The sequence below is a fragment of the Myxine glutinosa genome, chromosome 2 (assembly GCF_964187855.1).
Source record: "Myxine glutinosa chromosome 2, kmMyxGlut1.1, whole genome shotgun sequence".
In the NCBI taxonomy this organism is placed as follows: domain Eukaryota; kingdom Metazoa; phylum Chordata; class Myxini; order Myxiniformes; family Myxinidae; genus Myxine; species Myxine glutinosa.
In genome coordinates this window covers 198,903,425-198,924,627 of record NC_136262.1, presented here as the reverse complement: position 1 = coordinate 198,924,627, position 21,203 = coordinate 198,903,425, and the positions used below count along the sequence as shown (strand labels likewise).

Genomic DNA, 21,203 nt, shown 5'->3' with positions numbered 1-21,203 from the left:
TCCTTTGTTGATTATTTTGTTCAGAATGGTGTCCATCGCGTTGCTGATCTAATGATTGACAACAAGAGATGGTTAAGTGCTGCAGCACTTGCTAACAAAGTTGGCATGCGGTCTAACCGCATAATATCTGCTGTACTATGTGAAATACTTAACGTGTACCGCAGATTTAAGGTGCACTGGGAGCAATCTTCTCGCACTGGTGATGGCCCAATTGTTTGTGAACCAAGCCTCTGTTTCCCAAATTTAGAACTCACCCCCACTGTAATAAATTCTGGTACAATAATAAAATATTTACCAAAAATACGTTTTGGATCTGCAGGTCTGGAAAATCATGTAATATACCAGGCCTGCGTCAAAGCAATCCGGCCCTCCTTCGGAACTTGGCAGTTGAGGAAGTGGCACAATTGCTTGCCTACAGAATACCTCTTCCAACCTAACTGGAAAGCCTATTATCATGTACTTATTCCGAAGAAAACTGCCGACCTGTCATGGAGGTTGGCACATTGGATATTGCCCACCAATAAGCTCTTACATGTTTTTTCTCCTGAAATATCTGACCATTGTCCCTTCTGTGGTGCTCTTGAGACCTTGTCACATGCTTATGTTGAATGGGCATGCTTGATTCCTTTATTTGTTTTGCTTCATGAAATGTGCACTAAGCTTTCTTTAAACTTTACCTTGAATTATTTTATTTTGGCTTTGTCTCCAACACACACCCAATAGACGTGGTTCTAGCGAACTTTCTCGTTGCCACGGCAAAGAAATCAATATATCGCACGAGAAAAATGCAAATTGAAAATCCTTTAAGATGTGCAGATGACCTTCCGGCCTGTTTTAAAGGACTTGTATTTGCCCGTATTAAAATGGAATTTTGTTTCTATACATCTGGATAAAGTACTGATCTTTAAAAGTATATGGGCATTAAATAATGCACTTCGCTCTGTGCAAAATGGTGTGTTGATCACAGATTGATCACTCCTTGAACATAATATGAAATTTTGTGAGGAACAAAACACTTTAATATTTTCTTTTTTCTTTTCTTTATTTATTAATGGTCTTTATGTAAATGTTCCCTTTAAAATGGTTTTGCTTGTTTACATTTGATTTGTGAAATGATTTGTGAAATGGTTTTATTTATACTTTAAAAAATATACTTTTTGATATTTTTGTAATAAAAGGATGTAAAAGTTAAGTCTCTCTCGCTCTCGCTCTCACGCTCTCTCTCTCTCTCTTTTACTTTCATTTTTCATGTGACGTTTAATTGAAATCAAATGCAACAGTGGTTTAACCTATAATGTAGGCCAAGGCATATGCATCGCAATCGAGTCAAATTCTATTTTGTAATTCACCATTTTAAAAAATCGATTCCACCCTTTCGCCACCTCATTTAATTATATTATATGTAAGTAACTCCGATTTACAATACAAAGCAATAGCTTTGTGAAGACGTAATTAAAGTGGTTATGGAAATCAGAGGATTGAAATAATGGATTCAACAATATGTCCAAGTCAATTGTGTGTAAAATGAAGTTAACGTACATTGTTTGAGGGTAATGAGTAATTGAGTAAAAATAAGAATATTTAAGAAAAAGTGGATAAGGTAAAGACATAGATGCCTGAAAACAAATGTTAACGGAACACAGGGTTTGGATACACATTCATTTAGATCTCAAGTTCCAGGTCTTTTCCAGACCTTTGTAGCATTTTTTTTATAATTTTAACCAATATTCAAGTAATTGTATAAACAAGCTTAACCCAATAACTAGTACGTTTTTTGAGCTTATCAGCAATTCAAATAAACATCAGAAATAATTTAGAAACTCAAGCAAATATTCTCATGACATGCAGTGATGAGAGAGAAAGAAAGAGAGAGAGAAAGAGAAAGAAAGAGAGAGAGAGAGAGAGAGAGAGAGAGAATGAATGAGAGAATGAATGAGAGAATGAATGAATGAGAATGAAAGAATGAATATGGATGAATTCCAAAGTACAATAGTAAATTATGTTTTTAGTTTACATCTCTGTACCTTTACACAATTCAGGTTCACGTGTACATCAAAATCACATCGGCAGAAAATGCACAGTAAAGTTTCTCTCATGTGGACAGCTCCACCATTTGTATTACGTTTTACTGATCCAATGATCTTGAAACTCAGACTTTTCGCATTGTCAACTAAAACCGCTCATGGTAAAATTCACTTTGTTGTGAAATCCAACAGACCAAAAATGAAAAACAACTGCGTCCCACGCAATATATCGTCTATGACTTCCAGAAACCTGTGCGTGTGTTAAATGACTTTAGAGTTTTCTGCATACTCTCTGCACAGAGCAGATTATTTGTGCTACAAGTGCTTTTGAATTAGGAATGAATTTTATGCTGGAGCATGTCAAAGTCATACGGTTCAAGTTACCAAGCCGGAAAGGATGGCATTTACCGGTATTAATTATTTGAGAAATCAAAAACTTTCCAAATTCTCTTAACGATTCCAGTTTTCCTTATATTATCCATGTCATTTCCAGGCATATTTGTGAAACGTGGCAAAAATCCAGACTTTCAAGGCATTGCATTTTGGCAAACCAAATCCATGTTTTTCAAAGATTTCCAAACTTACTACAAATCCAGGGACACATATGAAGCATACAAATGGATTGGTTTAGAAATTATATGGAATTTGTATAAAGTTGTTAAAATTTGTATAATTTGTATAAAGAATACAAATGGCTTGGTTAAGAAATTATATGGAACCATATAAAGAATACAAATGGCTTGGTTTAGTAAACATAGAACCATAGAAAGAATACAAATGGCTTGGTTTAGTAAACATATGGAACTATATAAAGAATACAAATGGCTTGGTTTATTAACCATATAGAACCGTTTAAGTAATACAAATGGCTTGGTTTGGAAATATATGGAACGATATAAAGAATACAAATGGCTTGGTTTAGTAAACATATATAACCATATACAACAACAACAACAACAACAACATGCATTTTAAGGCCATTTTCCCTGCTAGAGCGGGGGTTAGCCTTGCGGTTAGCCATATAAAGCATACAAATGGCTTGGTTTAGTAAACATTTGGAACCATATAAAGCATACACATGGCTTGGTTTATTAAACATATAGAACCATATAAAGAATACAAATGGCTTGGTTTAGCAAACATATAGAACCATATAAAGAATGCAAATGGCATGGTTTAGTAAACATATTGTTACGTTTATGGGGGTAGGTAATGAAATACCTTATTGAAGTCAGGATTGTGTAAATTAGCATGTACCCTGTGACGTGAAGAAGAAGCCCACCTCAATATAACTGAGTCGGGAATCTGTATAGAATAAGATAATATATGTGTCTCCATATGAGGGGTAGAGCTATGCTAATTAGGTAGGGCTTAAGGATAATGCCCAGTGTGTAATTGCCCCTGTGAATTGTCCCTTATGTTTTATTTCATCAAAAAGGTCCGCCATTACAACAACAATTACAACAACGGCCATCGCACCATCATGCTGACAGTATAACCGGACATTACGATCGGGCAAGTAAACCCCGCCCCACGACTGCCGACATCATAGGAACATTCCCGAAGGCAGCTAGACTCTGCCTCCAAGGACTCATCGTGCAGAAACCATGCCCTGAGCTTCGTGATCGGTTAAGGAGCCAGGGGATGATGTAATGGGACATCAGGATTGGTCAGGGAGTGACGTCAGCGAGTGACAAAGGAGGAGGCATCCATTTCCCTCGCTCTCTCTCATTCTGGCTCTCATCTCGAGTGGGGGCTATTGTCTTGGGTGCGCTATTGAGGGGACATGTCGGAGCTTTGGAACTTTTGCACGTTGGAGGAGGGTGTGTTGTGGACTGGTGATTTTCGTGGGAGGATAGAGCCGCGTCTCGCTTGGCGGTGGAAGCGAGGAAGGGCCGGTTGGCTGCTTGCTCATGCCTGGACTTTTTTGGCACCATTTGTTGGAGCGTTTCCTGTGCGGGTGGCTGCACAGACTTGCAATGACCACCAGGCTCCTAGAGGCCATTTGAGATGCTAAGCTGAATGCTTTTACTTAATCTTTCCCCTTGTGTGTTTTCGTGTCTGAGTGGAGACGTCTTACCGTAGGATTTATTTGACCTCAACATTCATTTTATTTCCGTTCCTTAATTTCATTAAATTTATTATTGTGCATTTCATTTGTTGTATTGTGGATTTTCCTTGTCGTGTTTGTTTATTTGTTTGTGGGTTTGAGGAAAAAAAAAACCCCGTGGCAGCTGTCCGATCAGATAAGGCTTTGGGTCTCTCCGCGGTGCGCCAAAGATCATCCCGCCAAGTTTCAAAATACGCCTCTGAGTTTAAGCTCGTTTCGGCTATCCGTCATCGGTGATCTTAATCCCCGATGACGTGACAATATAGAACCATATCAAGAATACAAATGGCTTTGTTTAGTAAACATATATAACCATATAAAGAATACAAATAGCTTGGTTTAGAAATTATATGGATCCATACAAAGCATACATATAGCTAGGGTTAGTAAACATATGGAACCATATAAAGCACACATATAGCTAGGGTTAGTAAGAAAATAGAACCATATAAAGCATGCAACTAGCTATGGTTAGTAAGCATATGGGATCATATGAAGCATACAAATATCTAGGGTTAGTAAGCATATGGAACCATATGAAGCATACAAATATCTCAGGTTAGTAAGCATATGGAACCATATGAAGCATACAAATATATAGGGTTAGTAAGCATATGGAACCATTATAAGCATACAAATATATAGGGTTAGTAAGCATATGGAACCATTTGAAGCACACAAATAGCTCAGTGTATTAATTATATGGAACCATATAAAGCATACAAATGGATTGGTTTAGGAAGCAGTAGGAAAATGGGTTATGTTTTCTCATGACTATGCTTAGCATTAACCTACATGTTTTGTCTCAAAATGTGTAATAATGATCGTTTTCGATAACAAGTTCATTTATTAACCCACCTTTTGTCAACCTTCCAAGCACAATTGTCTCATTAAGATACAAAAGGGTATTTAACATCTGCAATCTAAAAACAATGAAACAACCAACTTTATTTGCCCACCTAAAAAACAGCATACTCCAAGGTGCATCACATTTATTCTCATATTCACTCACCTATTACTCCCTTTCCACCTGTATAAATGACTCCCAAAATCCTTCCATCCTTATTATTTCCTCAAGTCTTCATGTGATTCCCCAAAACCACATAAGATAAAAGGAAATACAATGAAACTTAGACACAGTAAGAGGCCAATTGCTCCACCAAGCCCTTGATTAAGTTAAGAATCTATTAAACTCCTAAGTACTCACCCTAATCATCAGCTTAATCTAACTTAACATCTCCATCCTTTTACCTGTCTAATTTAATCCCGAAGGAGGGAATTAAGCTCGAGTGGCAAACACAAGAATCTCCTCGTTTTAAACAGATGAAACTAGATGGTGTTCATAGAATACTTACCCTGCGCAGTCAACTTGGTGTGAGCCAACTTTTCTATTTTTAACGTTTCTTTTTTTTGATCCAATATGGCTGCCAGACAACGTGAGCGATGACATCATAAATTTATATTCTCTAAATAATTGTTGCATAGATCATGCTCAATAAATTTCAAACTGATCAGACTAAGCGTTGTCCCTGTCGAATTATGATGTCATAATGATAGCACCAATGACGTCATCGTTAACAACACCCATTCGCCATATGGCTGACACTGCACACACTTCACACACTTTACTTTACTGAAATGCAGACACAAATGTTATATTTTCGTCAAAAATCGTCGGAATTTCACCAAATCTGTTTTGATCATGTGTTAATATACCTCAGCGATTGACAAATCTGAAAACAATTTTGTTTGAGGTCAAAATGACCCCGTGAGGTCACTCCGTACTTTGCCGGCTCATCATGTGCAATGGGATAATATTATTAATTCCATGCCCACTCTAGAAGACTTCTTCTTCATGCAATAACAACGTCTAGCTTCCAGACCGTACATCCAATCATCTTGAAGTTTTGCACACATGTTACATTTCATTACCTCTACTACAATATAAAGTTTCACGTCGATCAATAAAGCGGTTCAAGAGTTATAATTTTTTAAAAATATTTTCGTTTAATTCTTAATATCTGCCAAACCACGTGCCCTATCGCAAATTCCAAAAGGTCATTTTAGTAGACTGACATGCTGAACACATCTGTGAAGTTTCCCCTCGATAGGATCAAAAATGAGAGGAGCTTGGTTTTAAAAGTTTATGCTTAAAAACGACATAGCTCCGAAACCATGTGACACGCATGACGTCATGTTTGCTGACTTTTTTTCTTCGTCATGGGTATGCGATTCTGCCTGCAAAGTTTGGCCTCGATCTATTCAGTCGTTTTGGAGAAAATTGGATTTTAGTAGTTTTTCAGGCTTGTCACTCAAAACAATATGGCGCCCGAACCACGTGATCTACGACGTCATTATAATTTTATTTCTGCATCAATTTATACCGAGAAGATGCTCAAGAAATTTCATCCTGATCGGATAAAGTTTTTACTTGTTGAATTATGACGTCATAACGGCGGCACCTATTACGTCATCATTCACATATGTTATTCCGCATGGAGAGTTCTTTGCAGAGAGACCTGTCTCAATGATTTCTGTGCAGCGGTTTTTGAGATGTAGAGGTGCACAGTTTTTTGGGTTTTTCCAAGATGGCGCCAATACCACGTGACCTGTGACGTCATAATATTCACTAAAATACTCTACAGGAGGAGGCCCTCCTATGGTGAAAAATTCATGTCAATCGGACCAACAGTTGCCGAGAAAATGAATTTTTTAAATGCAGACACGCACATACGTACGCACGCACGTACGCACGTACGCACATACCCGAATGCTTAACCCTGCCTTTCGCTTCGCGAGCGCAGGGCAACAACCAACTTTATGTGCCCACCAAAAGACAACATACTCCAAGGTGCATCATCCCTGTTACAGGCACTGAATGCATCAGGGTGACCATTTGTTTTAGTTAGATTTGACTCCATGAGACAAGATATCCAGCAGCAGCTCAGAAACCGTTTCAGAAACCGCCAAACCAATACATCCTCCTTACCAATACATTTGCCAAACCAATGCATCAGCCAAACCAACACATCAGCCAAACCAACCCATCAGCCAAACCAACACATCAGCCAAACCAACACATCAGTCAAACCAACACATCAGCCAAACCAACACATCAGCCAAACCAACACGTCAGCCAAACCAACACGTCAGCCAAACCAACACGTCAGCCAAACCAACACGTCAGCCAAACCAACACGTCAGCCAAACCAACACGTCAGCCAAACCAACACGTCAGCCAAACCAACACATCAGCCAAACCAACACGTCAGCCAAACCAACACGTCAGCCAAACCAACACGTCAGCCAAACCAACACGTCAGCCAAACCAACACGTCAGCCAAACCAACACGTCAGCCAAACCAACACGTCAGCCAAACCAACACGTCAGCCAAACCAACACGTCAGCCAAACCAACACGTCAGCCAAACCAACACGTCAGCCAAACCAACACGTCAGCCAAACCAACACGTCAGCCAAACCAACACGTCAGCCAAACCAACACGTCAGCCAAACCAACACGTCAGCCAAACCAACACGTCAGCCAAACCAACACGTCAGCCAAACCAACACGTCAGCCAAACCAACACGTCAGCCAAACCAACACGTCAGCCAAACCAACACGTCAGCCAAACCAACACGTCAGCCAAACCAACACGTCAGCCAAACCAACACGTCAGCCAAACCAACACGTCAGCCAAACCAACACGTCAGCCAAACCAACACGTCAGCCAAACCAACACGTCAGCCAAACCAACACGTCAGCCAAACCAACACGTCAGCCAAACCAACACGTCAGCCAAACCAACACGTCAGCCAAACCAACACGTCAGCCAAACCAACACGTCAGCCAAACCAACACGTCAGCCAAACCAACACGTCAGCCAAACCAACACGTCAGCCAAACCAACACGTCAGCCAAACCAACACGTCAGCCAAACCAACACGTCAGCCAAACCAACACGTCAGCCAAACCAACACGTCAGCCAAACCAACACGTCAGCCAAACCAACACGTCAGCCAAACCAACACGTCAGCCAAACCAACACGTCAGCCAAACCAACACGTCAGCCAAACCAGCACGTCAGCCAAACCAACACGTCAGCCAAACCAGCACGTCAGCCAAACCAACACGTCAGCCAAACCAACACGTCAGCCAAACCAACACGTCAGCCAAACCAACACGTCAGCCAAACCAACACGTCAGCCAAACCAACACGTCAGCCAAATTAGCTATCCTACCGCCTCTCAAATCTACAACATCTGGTATTCCATCAAGGTCTCCCATGCCAGTACTACCTCTGCACCACTCTGCTTAGCTTCCAAAATCGGATAGGATCAGGCACATTCAAGTTGATAAGTCACACGCTAAATTACCCCGGTGTTATTTTTGTTCCGCTCTTATTGCTTTGTCTGCCCCATCTCCATCAGTTCCAAACGCGTCTACTATCAACAGGTTTGTCTGACGCTGACAGATTAGCTCAGAGGTAACATATTCGTCTTAGAACTGTCGAGTCTGGAGTTTGGTTTCCAACCAAACTACAAACTGTCACCCTGACGCTATCGGAGAATCGTTGCATCAATGCGCGTCCTTTTGAGGGGGCCTTAAGCTGCATGTTTTGTTCACTGTGGTGAACGGTTAAGAGCCTGTGGTGCCTTTTGGAATGAGTTGGAGCTGTTGCGCTAGTACCCTGGTGAAATCCAAAATTCCTGCCAAATACCACCAGCATCCCAAGCTGTGACAGAGTGGCTGTGATCTGCCCAGGGTTGCTTGTCGGTCATAGAAATACTTGTGTCTCATCGTGCTACATTCTCCAACGAATATAGATCTGCATCAACAACAACAATCTGTTGTTGGCTCTTCCATGTGACTTGAGGTCTGTATCTTAATAAGGTACCTGTCAAAATATTCTGAGCTCGGTCATTGGCCAAGCCCACGGCATCGTCCCAGAACATGTAAATACTGTCAAAGTAACTCACAATAACACAACACGAACAAGCTTGGACCCATGAAGACAGTCGGAAACCACGGCGAAACAACAAAGTGCAAATGAGCTCGCCGAGAAAAGTCAGCCATTTTGTAATTAGTATCAAAGTCGCAATTTCTGAAACACTTGACAAGGTAATTAAAGGAAAATTTGGATGAAACCCATTTTCCTTCAGCACATTGAAAAATGCTTTCCTTGTAGACGAGAGCAATGAAAGGTTATCACGTTGGTGTTGGCAGAAGACCTTTAACTTTTACAATTTATTATAAGGCAGAACTTTGTGCATGGAAACTGAACATTTTAGCTTTGCACGTCACAATGCAATAGATGAGTTGAGGTCTTTGGGTGGTTTGCGGCTTCTTTAGAAATACTCATGGAACAGTTTTTATGTTGGGAATATTTGCCTCTACAAAAAGAACCAACTGGTGCCAATCAGAACTTCACTTACAAGATGTGTAATTACCTCCACCACCGCAGGTGGATGGAGGTTGTGTTTCACCCCTGTCTGTCTGTCTGTTTGTCTGTTACTTTCGAACATCGAAGAGTTTTCAAGTATATTGGTTGGTAAAAAAAAAAAAAAGGTTGGTCTTGTGGGTTATTCTGTTTGTCTGTCTGTCTGCATGTCAGTCACCCACAGGTCACAATTTTCAACCGATCTTCACGAGACTTCACCAAATGGCAGAGTTGGTCATAAGCAAGAAGAATACTGTTTTTGGGGTCAAAAGGTCAATAAGTCACAAAGGCCAAAGGTCACCAACTTTATCAAATTTCTAAAATCGTCAATTTTCATCCGATTGACTTGAAATTTGAAGAGGCTTTTCATATCTGGTCACTGAATTCAACCACCAACTATTTTTGAGGTCCACATAGGCCAAAAGGTCAACATAGGCCAAATTTCTAAAATCCGCATTTTCCTCTGTTTAACTTGAAATTTAAAGAGGATTTGCATACCAGGTCACTGAATTCAACCACCAATTATTACCTCCGCCACCAAAAGTGGGTGGAGGTTATGTTTTAACCCCTGTCTGTCTGCTTGTCTGTCCATTTGTCTGTCCATCTGTCCATTTGTGAACAAAATTTCTCAAAACGTTGTGGACGGATTCGGACAAAATCTGGCAGAGATGTAGCGTATCTTAGTCTACTTGCCAAGCCTACAGAGCCCTCTTGTGAACCCGGAAATGTTGAGTACCCCAAAGTTTTAAGTTAGAAATGTACAGTATGGGTCCCCAGCACTTAGAAACTGCCGGATGCTAACTTGCATATGTTGGGCAATTAGCAAAATTAGCATTAATAGCATTAACCCTATCAAACATAGGCCTGGGACACTGAAATTTCTGTTTCGCTCTATTGCTCCGTTTGAATGCTTCGTGTGAGCAAACTATTTGAAGGATCTGTATGAAATTTGGACATAATACACTTAGACAGATATGCTTTCCGTGAGTGTTCTTATAAAAATTTCCTGCGATCAAAATTTCATGTGAAAAAAGGGATGTAAAAGCCGTGGATTTTTTTTCACCCAACATTTTTTTGCGCGGTTAGTGCCCCTACTCTCATGTTGAGCTACAGTTTCAATGTTAGTGTCAGCTGCCAAATATACTTCTGAGGACCCAGATAAGTTCCTGCGCGCAGTCGGCCTGGAGAGGCACATCGGCCCTATCCACAGTTGGGGTGATAATTTTGATCTTGTGGTCTTCACACCCAATGGTCGCCGCACGACTCTTGCCATGGCCACTCAGTTTGTGCAGAATCCAGCAGGTCTCCTGTTCCCCGGAGGAGCCATACCTGGTGGTAAGGTCATGTCGCTGAAACTACCCCGTCTGACGAAGCGTGAAGCTGGGAAACTTAGTATAGCTCATAAGAGCAGTTTTGTCATTGAACATTACACAGGCCCCAAGAAGATGACTCCACCAGCTCTGAAAGAAGTCCCAAGAACTGATGCTTTCCAAGATGCCATCAAACAGAGTGTTTCAAGAGCACAGAAGAAGGATGCTGCTTGGCTCTTGCAGCTCCACTCTTCCCCTCTTCCCCTGGACTGGGCAGCCTACAATGTTGTGCAAGATCGCAATGGTGATGACAGTGCTCCAAAGCTGAAGACGATAAGTGTCTTTGGACCACTGCTTGCCTCGCCACCTGCCCACCCTGATACAGTGCTCAGTACCATTGCCTACTTAGACACATCACTGAGGCAGCTTGGCATGAGCCACAGTCATATCACGTTTGACATGCAGCTGTACGTGATCGCTTGCCTGATCAAGTGGAGTGATCTGCAGCGATGGTCATCAGTGGTTCTCAGACCTGGGATGATGCACACTCTCATGTCATTCATCGGCTCAATCGGACAACTGATGAATTCAACAGGTGTGGAGGAGCTAGTCGGTGCATCATTTGGAGGCCTGAAATCCATCTTCAACGGGAAGGCCTGGCCCAAGGCTATGCGAGCCTTCCGTATGGTTGTGTCTGCTCTTCTTCATGACTTCTTAGAGGAGGGAGAGAAGACTCACGAGCAGATAACGGCATTCCTGGAGAAAGCCAGAGAGCACCCCACAGGCCGGCTATGGGTGGATTGTTTCATCACCCCTACCCTAATAGCTCACAGGTTCTGGCGAGCAGAAAGAGAGGGTGATTGGATGCTGCAACAACACTGCCTTGAAGAGATGCTGCCCTATTTCTTTGCTGCCAGTCATCACCACTACGCAAGATGGATCACATGGCATCTGCGCGACATGCAGTACCTTCCTGCTACTGCCAAGGATGACCTTTACGCTGGAAGCCATGTGTGCCGCCACTCTGATGGTGCAGCTGCAGTGAGTGGAGACATGTTTGGGGAGCAGACATGCATCAAGCAAGGGAAGGGAGTAGGAGGCATGAAGGGCATCTCCATCAACCCTGAGCAGGTCGCCGTGTGGACTGTGGATCCAATCTTTCGGCATCTGCTCCTATCTCTCCAAGTCATTGGATGAGATTTACGACGATGCTGAAGCACCGGATAAGACAATGAAGCCCAACAGACACAAAGAAGAGGGTAAAGGATGGCGGGAATTGGACGCGGAGGACTGGGCTAAAATCCTGAGAGTGCTACAGGAAAACTCCCATCCACTCACCATAGAGACCGCGACACTCCACCATATCATAAATGGCCAGGTGGCAGATGAAAAGGTGAATGTGCAAGATGCATTGAAGATCGGACAGGACATGAGCACACTGTTCTCTTCATCACTCCCTGAGAGATTTCATGCGCCCATCTCAAATAAGGTGGTGACAATGACATTCACCAAAAAAAGAGTGAAGGTCAATGCGAAGATCATATGTGACCTTGAGGCGTTGTTTGCTCGGCTGCTGGTGGTGGGGAGCAAGAGAAGAATGGAGCTCTCTGCCCTCTTTGACTACGAGCTCGGCCCGGTCCCTGCATCCATCATCGATGAGTATGGATGCCTCAGGAAGGGTAACAAGTCTGTGATCGTCCAGCGTCTTGGAATCCTTGCCCCCAATCCCCACCCACCACATGTTGTACTCGTCGATGCATCGCAGCTCATCTACCACGTGGTGTGGCCATCGTCAGGCACTGTGGCTGACCTCGCAGCCAGCATGGGGCGCCGGCTTAATCGCTCCATCACCGAAACATTTGTCATCTTTGACCGGTATGAGCAAGTCTCTGCCAAAGACCACGAGAGGCAGAGAAGAGCTGGGGAGAGCTCAACAGAGTACCGACTCTCACTGACAACCCCTCTACCTAGCCGCGACAAAGTGATGAAGAACAAGACAAACAAACGGAGACTGGGTGAGCTCCTGTGCACACACAGCATAGGAGATCACATCAAGATGGTCAGCAAAGCAGACAGTATTGTCACTCATGACGAGGCTGACGTCTCCCTCATCTCATACATGTTGGATGCAGCCAGTCGCGAAGCTGAAACTGTCCGCATTCTCAGCGACGACACTGATGTTTTCGTACTCATGGTCTATTGGTGCTGGAAGGTGGGTATCACATGTAACCTGCAGATGGAGAGATGGGATGGCACTATTCTCAACATCAATTCGACAGTAGAGAATCTCGGTGAGCAGTGTCGCTCCATCCTGGCTATGCATGCTCCCTCCGGATGTGACACCACCTCCTATCCCGCTGGGAAAGGGAAGGTGTCCGCACTCAAGGCCATGAGAGTAGTACCTGGTGATCTGCTTCACTTCATCAGAGAGGAGGGAGCTACTGATTTACAGATTACAGAGGCAGTGAGTGGTTTCTTCCTGGCTCTGTACAACGAGAGGGAGTCGGCATCTCTGAACGTCGCCAGATATGACATCTACCGAAAGCGCAAAACCCCCCCAGCACTGAAGACACTGCCTCCTACAGAGCGCAACGCTCTCCTCCATGGACGGCGTGCCCATCTACAGGTGCTGCTTTGGAAAGCAGCAGACTGCCCTGACCCACCAGCTGTGGACATAACAGAGTTTGGATGGAATAAGAAGGAAGGCGAGAAGGGAGAGGAAGTCATCATGCCCATCCTGGATGCAAGCCCCGTTGCTCCTCCTGCCGTGTTGGAAATGATCAGCTGTAGCTGCAAAGCTGGGTTAAAGCCCTGTTTAACAGCAAAGTGCAGCTGCGTAGCTGCAGGCCTGGCCTGTACCAACTACTGCTTCTGCAAAGGCTCTGATAGTACATGTTGCAACACACTCACACACTCACAGCAAGAAGAGCAATATGACAAGAATGTAGAGTCAGGAGAAGAAGATGAAGACGATGAGGATGAGTTTTATGATGAGGATATGCTTTATAACAGTGCAGAGTAGTAGAAGTGCAAGACGCTCTTTCTTGGTGGAAGTTTTATGTTGTGTAACTAGTGCACATATTTTTCAGGTCTGATAATTTTGGGTATACTTGTGTTTTAATTTTGAGGATATTATTTACCCATAGTCATATTATTCTAGTTTGGTATGGTACTTGCCTTTGTTACCTCTAATACCTGTGAATAAAAGTGGAGCAATAGAGCGAAACAGAAATTTCAGTGTCCCAGGCCTATGTTTGATAGGGTTAATGCTATTAATGCTAATTTTGCTAATTGCCCAACATATGCAAGTTAGCATCCGGCAGTTTCTAAGTGCTGGGGATCCATACTGTACATTTCTAACTTAAAACTTTGGGGTACTCAACATTTCCGGGTTCACATTGCTGGCAAGTAGACTATCTGACAAGGACTAAATGATTAGATTTTGGGTGAGGATCCGGATTCGGACCCGGCTACTAAAATTTTTAAAGTGATTCTTAACTATTGGGAGATAGGGCCAAAAACGATACATAGCAGAATATCTCAAAAAGTTGTGGACGGATTTGGACGAAACTTGGTGGACCGGTTGGTTGTCTGACGAGGACGATTCAATTCGATTTTGGTGAAGAGCTGTATATGGATTCGGATATGAGAATTTTTTTTTTTTTTAGTGATGCTTTACCATTGAGTGATATGGCCAAAAATGATATATAGCAGGGTATCTCAAAAAGTTGTATACGGATTTGGACGAAACTTGGTGGAGTGGTTGTGTGTGTGAAAAGGACTAATCGTTTCGAATTTGGTGAAAATATGAATATGGATTCGGCTACAAGAATTATTTAATTTTTAAGTGATTCTTCACCATTGAGAGGTCGGATGAAAAGCGATATATAACATGATATTTAAAAAAGTTTTGGACGAGTAATGAATACACTTGGTGGATGAGTTGGTAGGTGACAAGAACAAGCCGATTATAGTTTGGTTCAGGTCGGAATCCAGATCCGGCCTGTCATTGGGCTACAAAACAAACTGTTCAGCTCTTTACCGAGTGCCATTCTCGTTAATAAATGAACTAGTTGTGAGTAAACTTTTTATACACTTTGCCATCCTGATCATATTCAATTATTGCTGAGATACGCTTACATTTGCTCAACGTAAATAAGCGAATGTTTTTAACATAAAATATTCAAAGAACTGGCATTTTTTCCCTCTGCCCCAGCAAAGCCACGCTTTACACAGCCAGCCAAGATGCGACAACGTGTGATTGCACGTCCTGTTGGAAGCTCGGTGCGTCTCAAGTGTGCTGCAAGTGGCAGACCGCGGCCCGACATCACCTGGTTCAAGGACGATAAGCTGCTGCCACCCCCATCGCTACCACCTCCACCAGGTCGCACCACAAGCAAGAAGCCCTGGACGCTCGGTCTGCGAAATCTACAGCCAGAAGACAGCGGCAGCTACATGTGCCGTGTCTCCAACCGCCTGGGAGAAATAAGTGCCACGTATCACCTTGATGTTATTGGTACGACTCTCGTATACTGTAATAGTATACCTAAGTTAATTGTATGACATAGAAACGAGCTCAGCATGTAAAACACAATATAATATCAAATTGCAAGGATAAAGATCCAATCTTTGAGACACATGTATAAATCCCTGTTACTATCTCCACTAAATCAACAATGCAATTGGACAAGCGATTGGCAAGAAACAATGAAAACAATACCATTTACCATGTATTACCCTCACCAGAGGAGAGGGTATTACATTTGGGTAGGAAGACATTTGTCTGTCTGTTTGTCTGCACAGAATGTGAGTATGGTTTTCTCTGCAACCGTTGGTCTGACTGACACTAAATTTCACCATAGGAGCGCCTCCTCCTGTATAATTTTTTATGATAATTATGACGTCATAGGTCACATGGTGCCATCTTGGAAAAACCGAAAAACTTTGCACCTGTATATCTCCGAAACTGCTCCATGGAAAAAATAGAAACATGGCTCATTGCCAAGTACTCCTCATGGAGAACAAGATATATTCATGATGATGTCATCAGTGCCTTCATTACGGCGTCATTACACGAGCCTCGATGTTGTATACAAAAAAAAAAAAAAAAAATTAGACAAGTAGAACGCTTGATCCGATCAGTTTGAAATTTCTTGAGCATGATCTACACAAAAAGTGTATGGGTGTATTAAATTGATGACGTCATCGGTCACGTGGTTTGGCAGCCATATTACATTGAACATAAAATACGTCATCAATAAACCACACAAACACAGCAGCTAATAAACACCACACAAAATACACCACACAAACATGTCCTGGCGAGGGTCTGCAATATGATTGCTCTTTTTTTGTTATTGAATACGTTCTGGAATGCAGACATTTACCAGACTCGGTGGTGTAATGGTTAGAGCAGCCCCGCTCTCAGTCTGGGAGGTCATCAGGTAGGCAGTTCATACCCTGGCCGAGTTTTACAAAAGAATTTAAAATGATATGTGTTGCTTCCTTGATTGATGCTCAGCATTTAAAAAGGACAGAGTATGGATAAACAACCATTGCACAAGTTTTATGGGCCTAATTCCCTCATTGAAGTTCCTTGTAAGGGAACTCATATTTCAGGTTATTCTCAGGTACAAGGCAGAAGGTGACAAAAATATAACTGCTGAGACTTTGTACTATCATAATAAATAATAGATGGAAAGCATCTCAAAATGCAAAGCCCGTCGACGTCCACTTTGTACTCAAATTAAACTTGATGAAAACAACAGCTAAAAAAAGTAAAATGTTTTGTTTAAAAATGTAAAAAAATAAAATAAATAAATGCTAAATTAGTGTTGTCCAACTTCTCATAATAAAGGTTTGTTGAAAATTTAAGACAAAAGCTCAAATGGTAACCTAGAAAGCATCTCAAAATGCAAAGCCCATCGGCGTCCACTTTGTACTCTCACTAAACTTGATGAAAAAACAGCTAAAAATGTAAAATGTTTGGTTTTAAAAATGCTGAAAAATGTACAAAAAAATGCACAATTAGTGTTGTCCATCTTCTCTTAATAAAGGTTTGTTGAAATTTTTTATGACAAAAGCTCAAATGATAAACTAGAAAGCATCTCAAAATGTAAAGCCCGTCGACATCCACTTTGTACTCAAACTAAACTTGAAAAAAAACAGCTAAAAAAATGTAAAAAAAACTTGGTAAAAAATTATGCTGGAAAAATGTTTTTAAAATGTTAAATTAGTGTTGTCAATCTGCCTCATAATAAAGGTTTATTGAAAATTGTATGACAAAAGCTCAAATGATAAACTAGAAAGCATCTCAAAATGCAAAGCCCGTCGACGTCCACTTTGTACTCAAATTAAACTTGATGAAAACAACAGCTAAAAAAAGTAAAATGTTTTGTTTAAAAATGTAAAAAAATAAAATAAATAAATGCTAAATTAGTGTTGTCCAACTTCTCATAATAAAGGTTTGTTGAAAATTTAAGACAAAAGCTCAAATGGTAACCTAGAAAGCATCTCAAAATGCAAGCGGACAAAATAAAGAGACCTGGAAGCGAATACAAAACCCAGCCCAAACAAAATAGGATATTTTAACGTCAACCAATGACCAACGCTGGAAAACATCCTCCTGCTTAACATCATCTTGATGGATGTTACACACAATGATGCTTCAACCTGCATGCATACATACGTCTGGGTGACAGCCAATATCTGGATGAGGATTTAAACCCAGGCTAGCCAACTCCAAAACGAGTGCATGTAGGCTAACTTGCCAGTCTAGACTTTGAATACAAAGAGGATTAAAAAAAGGTTAGGAATAAAATAAATTGCGAATATTAGTGAAATTTAGAGGGAACGGGTGAATTGAAAATTGTAGTAGTTTTTACATGAAGAACATGAGGATGACTTTTATGGCTCAACTTGCCAAGAGTAAAAGAGAAAAGGTCAGTCATCAGGCTCTTTATGAATAATCAAATGAATGTTGATCTCCAATAAAAGCTGTAAAAATGGTGACATTTCAAAAGTGAATCGCACATCAAAACAACTTATTCACTCAATTAATTCCAAATGAAACCAATTCCCATTGCACCCTCTTAAACCCCTAAACACTGACCTGATGAAATCAAAACTGGAACAAACTTTTAACACAGCAACACACGTTAGATGCAACACACGTTAGATGCAACACACGTTAGGTGCAACACACGTTAGATGCAACACAAGTTGGGCTGTCATGAGATTATCACGCAACATTGCACACTGATGCCGGGCAGATGCCATGATCTCCTAGGGTCTCGCCAAAACATTGAAACAAATGTAGTTTGGTACTCTTTCCAAGCAAGTGATTATTCAGGTACTTTGATATCTGGAGAGCTTTACCTCTACCTTAGTCAAACTCAGACCATTGAACTTGAGGCAATTGCTTTGATGTACTACCAGCTCCCAGCTCATCGTTGCAAACAATCATTAAAGACAAAATGGCAGACTTCCATTGATTAAATAAAAAATGCTAAAATTGTAAAATTAAAGATATTTAAAAAATAAGCTAAAATGGGAAAAAATTAAGAGTAAACAGACTTTATGAAATGTTCTATTATGATAGAAATGTTCTCAGGTTAATCATGCCCCGCATCTTCCCCACTCCATTAGAACTTATGCGTTCAAAACCCGTACTGACCGGAACCCACCCGATCAACACGACTGTGGAGTATGGCGGCTCCACATCGCTCCAATGCAAGGTGCGTAGCGACGTGAAGCCCGTCATACAGTGGCTGAAACGCAACAATCCAGGCTTTGAGCTCAAAGAAAACTCCACCATTGAGGTCGATGGCGAATACTTTACTGTACTGCGCACCGGAGACGTGTGGTCACGGCCTGATGGCTCGTATCTCAACAAGCTGGTGATAACACGAGCCAGTGCAACAGATGCTGGCATGTACATCTGCCTTGGTGCCAATACGATGGGCTACAGCTTCCGCAGTGCCTTCCTCACTGTACTGCCAAGTAAGTTGCCACATAATAACACCACAGACTAAAAACAAGGAAGAACTAGACATAATTTGAGGGAGCGATGTTGGCCGATATGCCTCTACCCACATTATTACATCATTTATACATATTTGTACCAACTTTGATTTAAATCTCTTCAGCTGTTCTTCGAGTATCACATTTTTAGCTGACATGACCTTTGACCTCTTGATGCCAAAATTTAATCAGTTCATCTTTGCATCATCATATATACTTATTCCATGTTTGGTCAAAATCCCATTACTGGTTCACAAGTTTCCATGCTAAGAGGATTTTTACCTCATGGGACCTTTGACCTCTTGACCCCACAATCGAATCAGTGATCTTTACATGATTATACATACTTGCACCAAGTTTGACTTAGATCCCTTCAGCCATTGACCGGACATGACATGACTGACGTCTTGATGCTAAAATATTTTCAGTTAATCTTTGCATCATGATATATACTTATACCAAGTTTGGTAAAAAAAAATCCCATCACTGGTTCACAAGTTAGTGCAGTCTCAGAATTTTTACCTAACAGGACCTCTGACCTTTGACCTATTGACCCTATAATCTAATCAGTTTATATATACATCATTGTAAATACCTTTACCATGTTTGACACAGATCTCTTCAGCCGTTGTTAAATTATCATAGTAACAAAAATCATGGATGGATAAACAGACAGCCGTATGGACAACCCAAAACATAATGCCTTCTGTGACTTCCTCCGCCAGCGGAGGCATGAAAACAAAGTACAGACAGCCAACAAACGCACTCAGGCCTGGGACAAAACCTTTTAGGCCTGAGAATAGGTCTACTGTCTCCTATTTGTTTGAAAATTCGTGTAGTACTTTGTCCAATTTGTTGTCAGCTATGCCACGTAATTTTTCTATTTAGAATCATGCATTCCAAATGCGCTAACCACATATAGCCATGTGTGTGTGTGTGTGTGTGTGTGTGTGTGTGTGTGTGTGTATATATATATATATATATATATATATATATATATATACACATACATATTTATATATATGTATATATATATATATATATATATATATATATATATATATATATATATATATATATATATATATATTGTTGATATGAGGATTGTGTTTTTGTATTGTGTTTTTTTATTATTATTGCTTTATTCTGGACCCTCCTGCCTCCAGTCTGTATGTATAAAGGTCAAAGGGTGTCCCATAATTAGGTCATAAACAATCACGTCAGCCAATCATAGATTTCCCCCTTGTTGGTAGTTATATCTTTCTTATGTGTATTAGGGTAAGGCCTTGTCTTCCATTAAGATGACACTCCATTGCACCAAGTGAAATAAGATAGATTCCCTTCATTCCCCATTCCCACTCCCAAAACTTCCATTGCCAAGCCTCAATTGCCAGCTACATCCCCTTCAAGACTCCATTGCCAACTGCACTAGGCAGTTTGCCAGGTTTGCTACAGCTGTGGGTTGCTGATTTCGCCCCAAAACCACCATTGAACATGTGCTCGGGTCGGGGAAGAAAGGCGTGCCCCCACCTCGTCATCAAGGGTGGAGCCAGAGGGCCGTGCCGACCAATCAGGGCCGAGGCGAGCTGACCGATGGGCGTGTCCTGAAGGCCAGTGGCTTGATCGCCTGAGGCGCTATAAAAGGGCGCGCGCAAGAAGCGAAAGGGTGGTTGGACCAGACGAGTCAGACGAGTCCTGGAGAAAGCACGCGACGTCCACGCAGCAGCAGCAGCAGCCACAGCAGCAACAGCGGCAGCTTCAACAGCAGCAACAGCGGCGGCTTCAGCAGCAGCCACAGCAGCTTCAGACACAGCAGCTTGGGGCCTTGACGGCAGTTTTGAGCGGGGCCGCGAAGGAACGGCGGCTGCCAAACGCGCCGATCGTGCTGCAGTATCCGTGGACCTTCCTCTCCCTCCAGCCATCCACCTCCTGCCAGTCCTATCATCATTCCCCGCGTGAGTCTGTCCTTGTTTGTTCTGTCCCTGGGTTAATTAAGACTGTAGGTAAGCTAGCGTTGCACTGTGTCTCTAATATCTTCTGTAAATTATTTTCTTATCTTTCCTTCTTCCTTGGTTACTTTTGGTTGTAAATAGTAAATAAATGATATTCGTATTCCCTACTTCTGTCTTCTTCTCCTTCACATCCATGTCGCTTTTGTCTTTTCCATATTGAATATCTGTGGCGCGATCTGGCCAACGTTCGGGAATCGGGTTAGTCGGGGTAACTGTTCGGCCACGGCGGTGCCATCCGCTCGGCAAACCAACATCCTTATCCGCGGTCCGTAACAATATATATA

At 41.9% G+C, this 21,203-nt stretch overlaps 1 protein-coding gene across 2 annotated transcripts in view; it reads left to right on the top strand.

The window, feature by feature from the left end:
• Window positions 1-18,953, top strand: part of LOC137420942 (fibroblast growth factor receptor-like 1) — a 331,836-nt gene extending 312,883 nt beyond the window's left edge. For both annotated transcript variants that reach the window (XM_078772157.1, XM_078772158.1), the window contains exons 4-5: window positions 15,102-15,401; window positions 18,533-18,953. In XM_078772157.1, the coding sequence (XP_078628283.1) occupies window positions 15,102-15,401; window positions 18,533-18,918 (686 nt within the window). In that variant the 3' untranslated portion in view covers window positions 18,919-18,953. The remainder of the gene's footprint in view (window positions 1-15,101; window positions 15,402-18,532) is intronic.
• The last annotated feature ends 2,250 nt before the right edge of the window (window positions 18,954-21,203 follow it).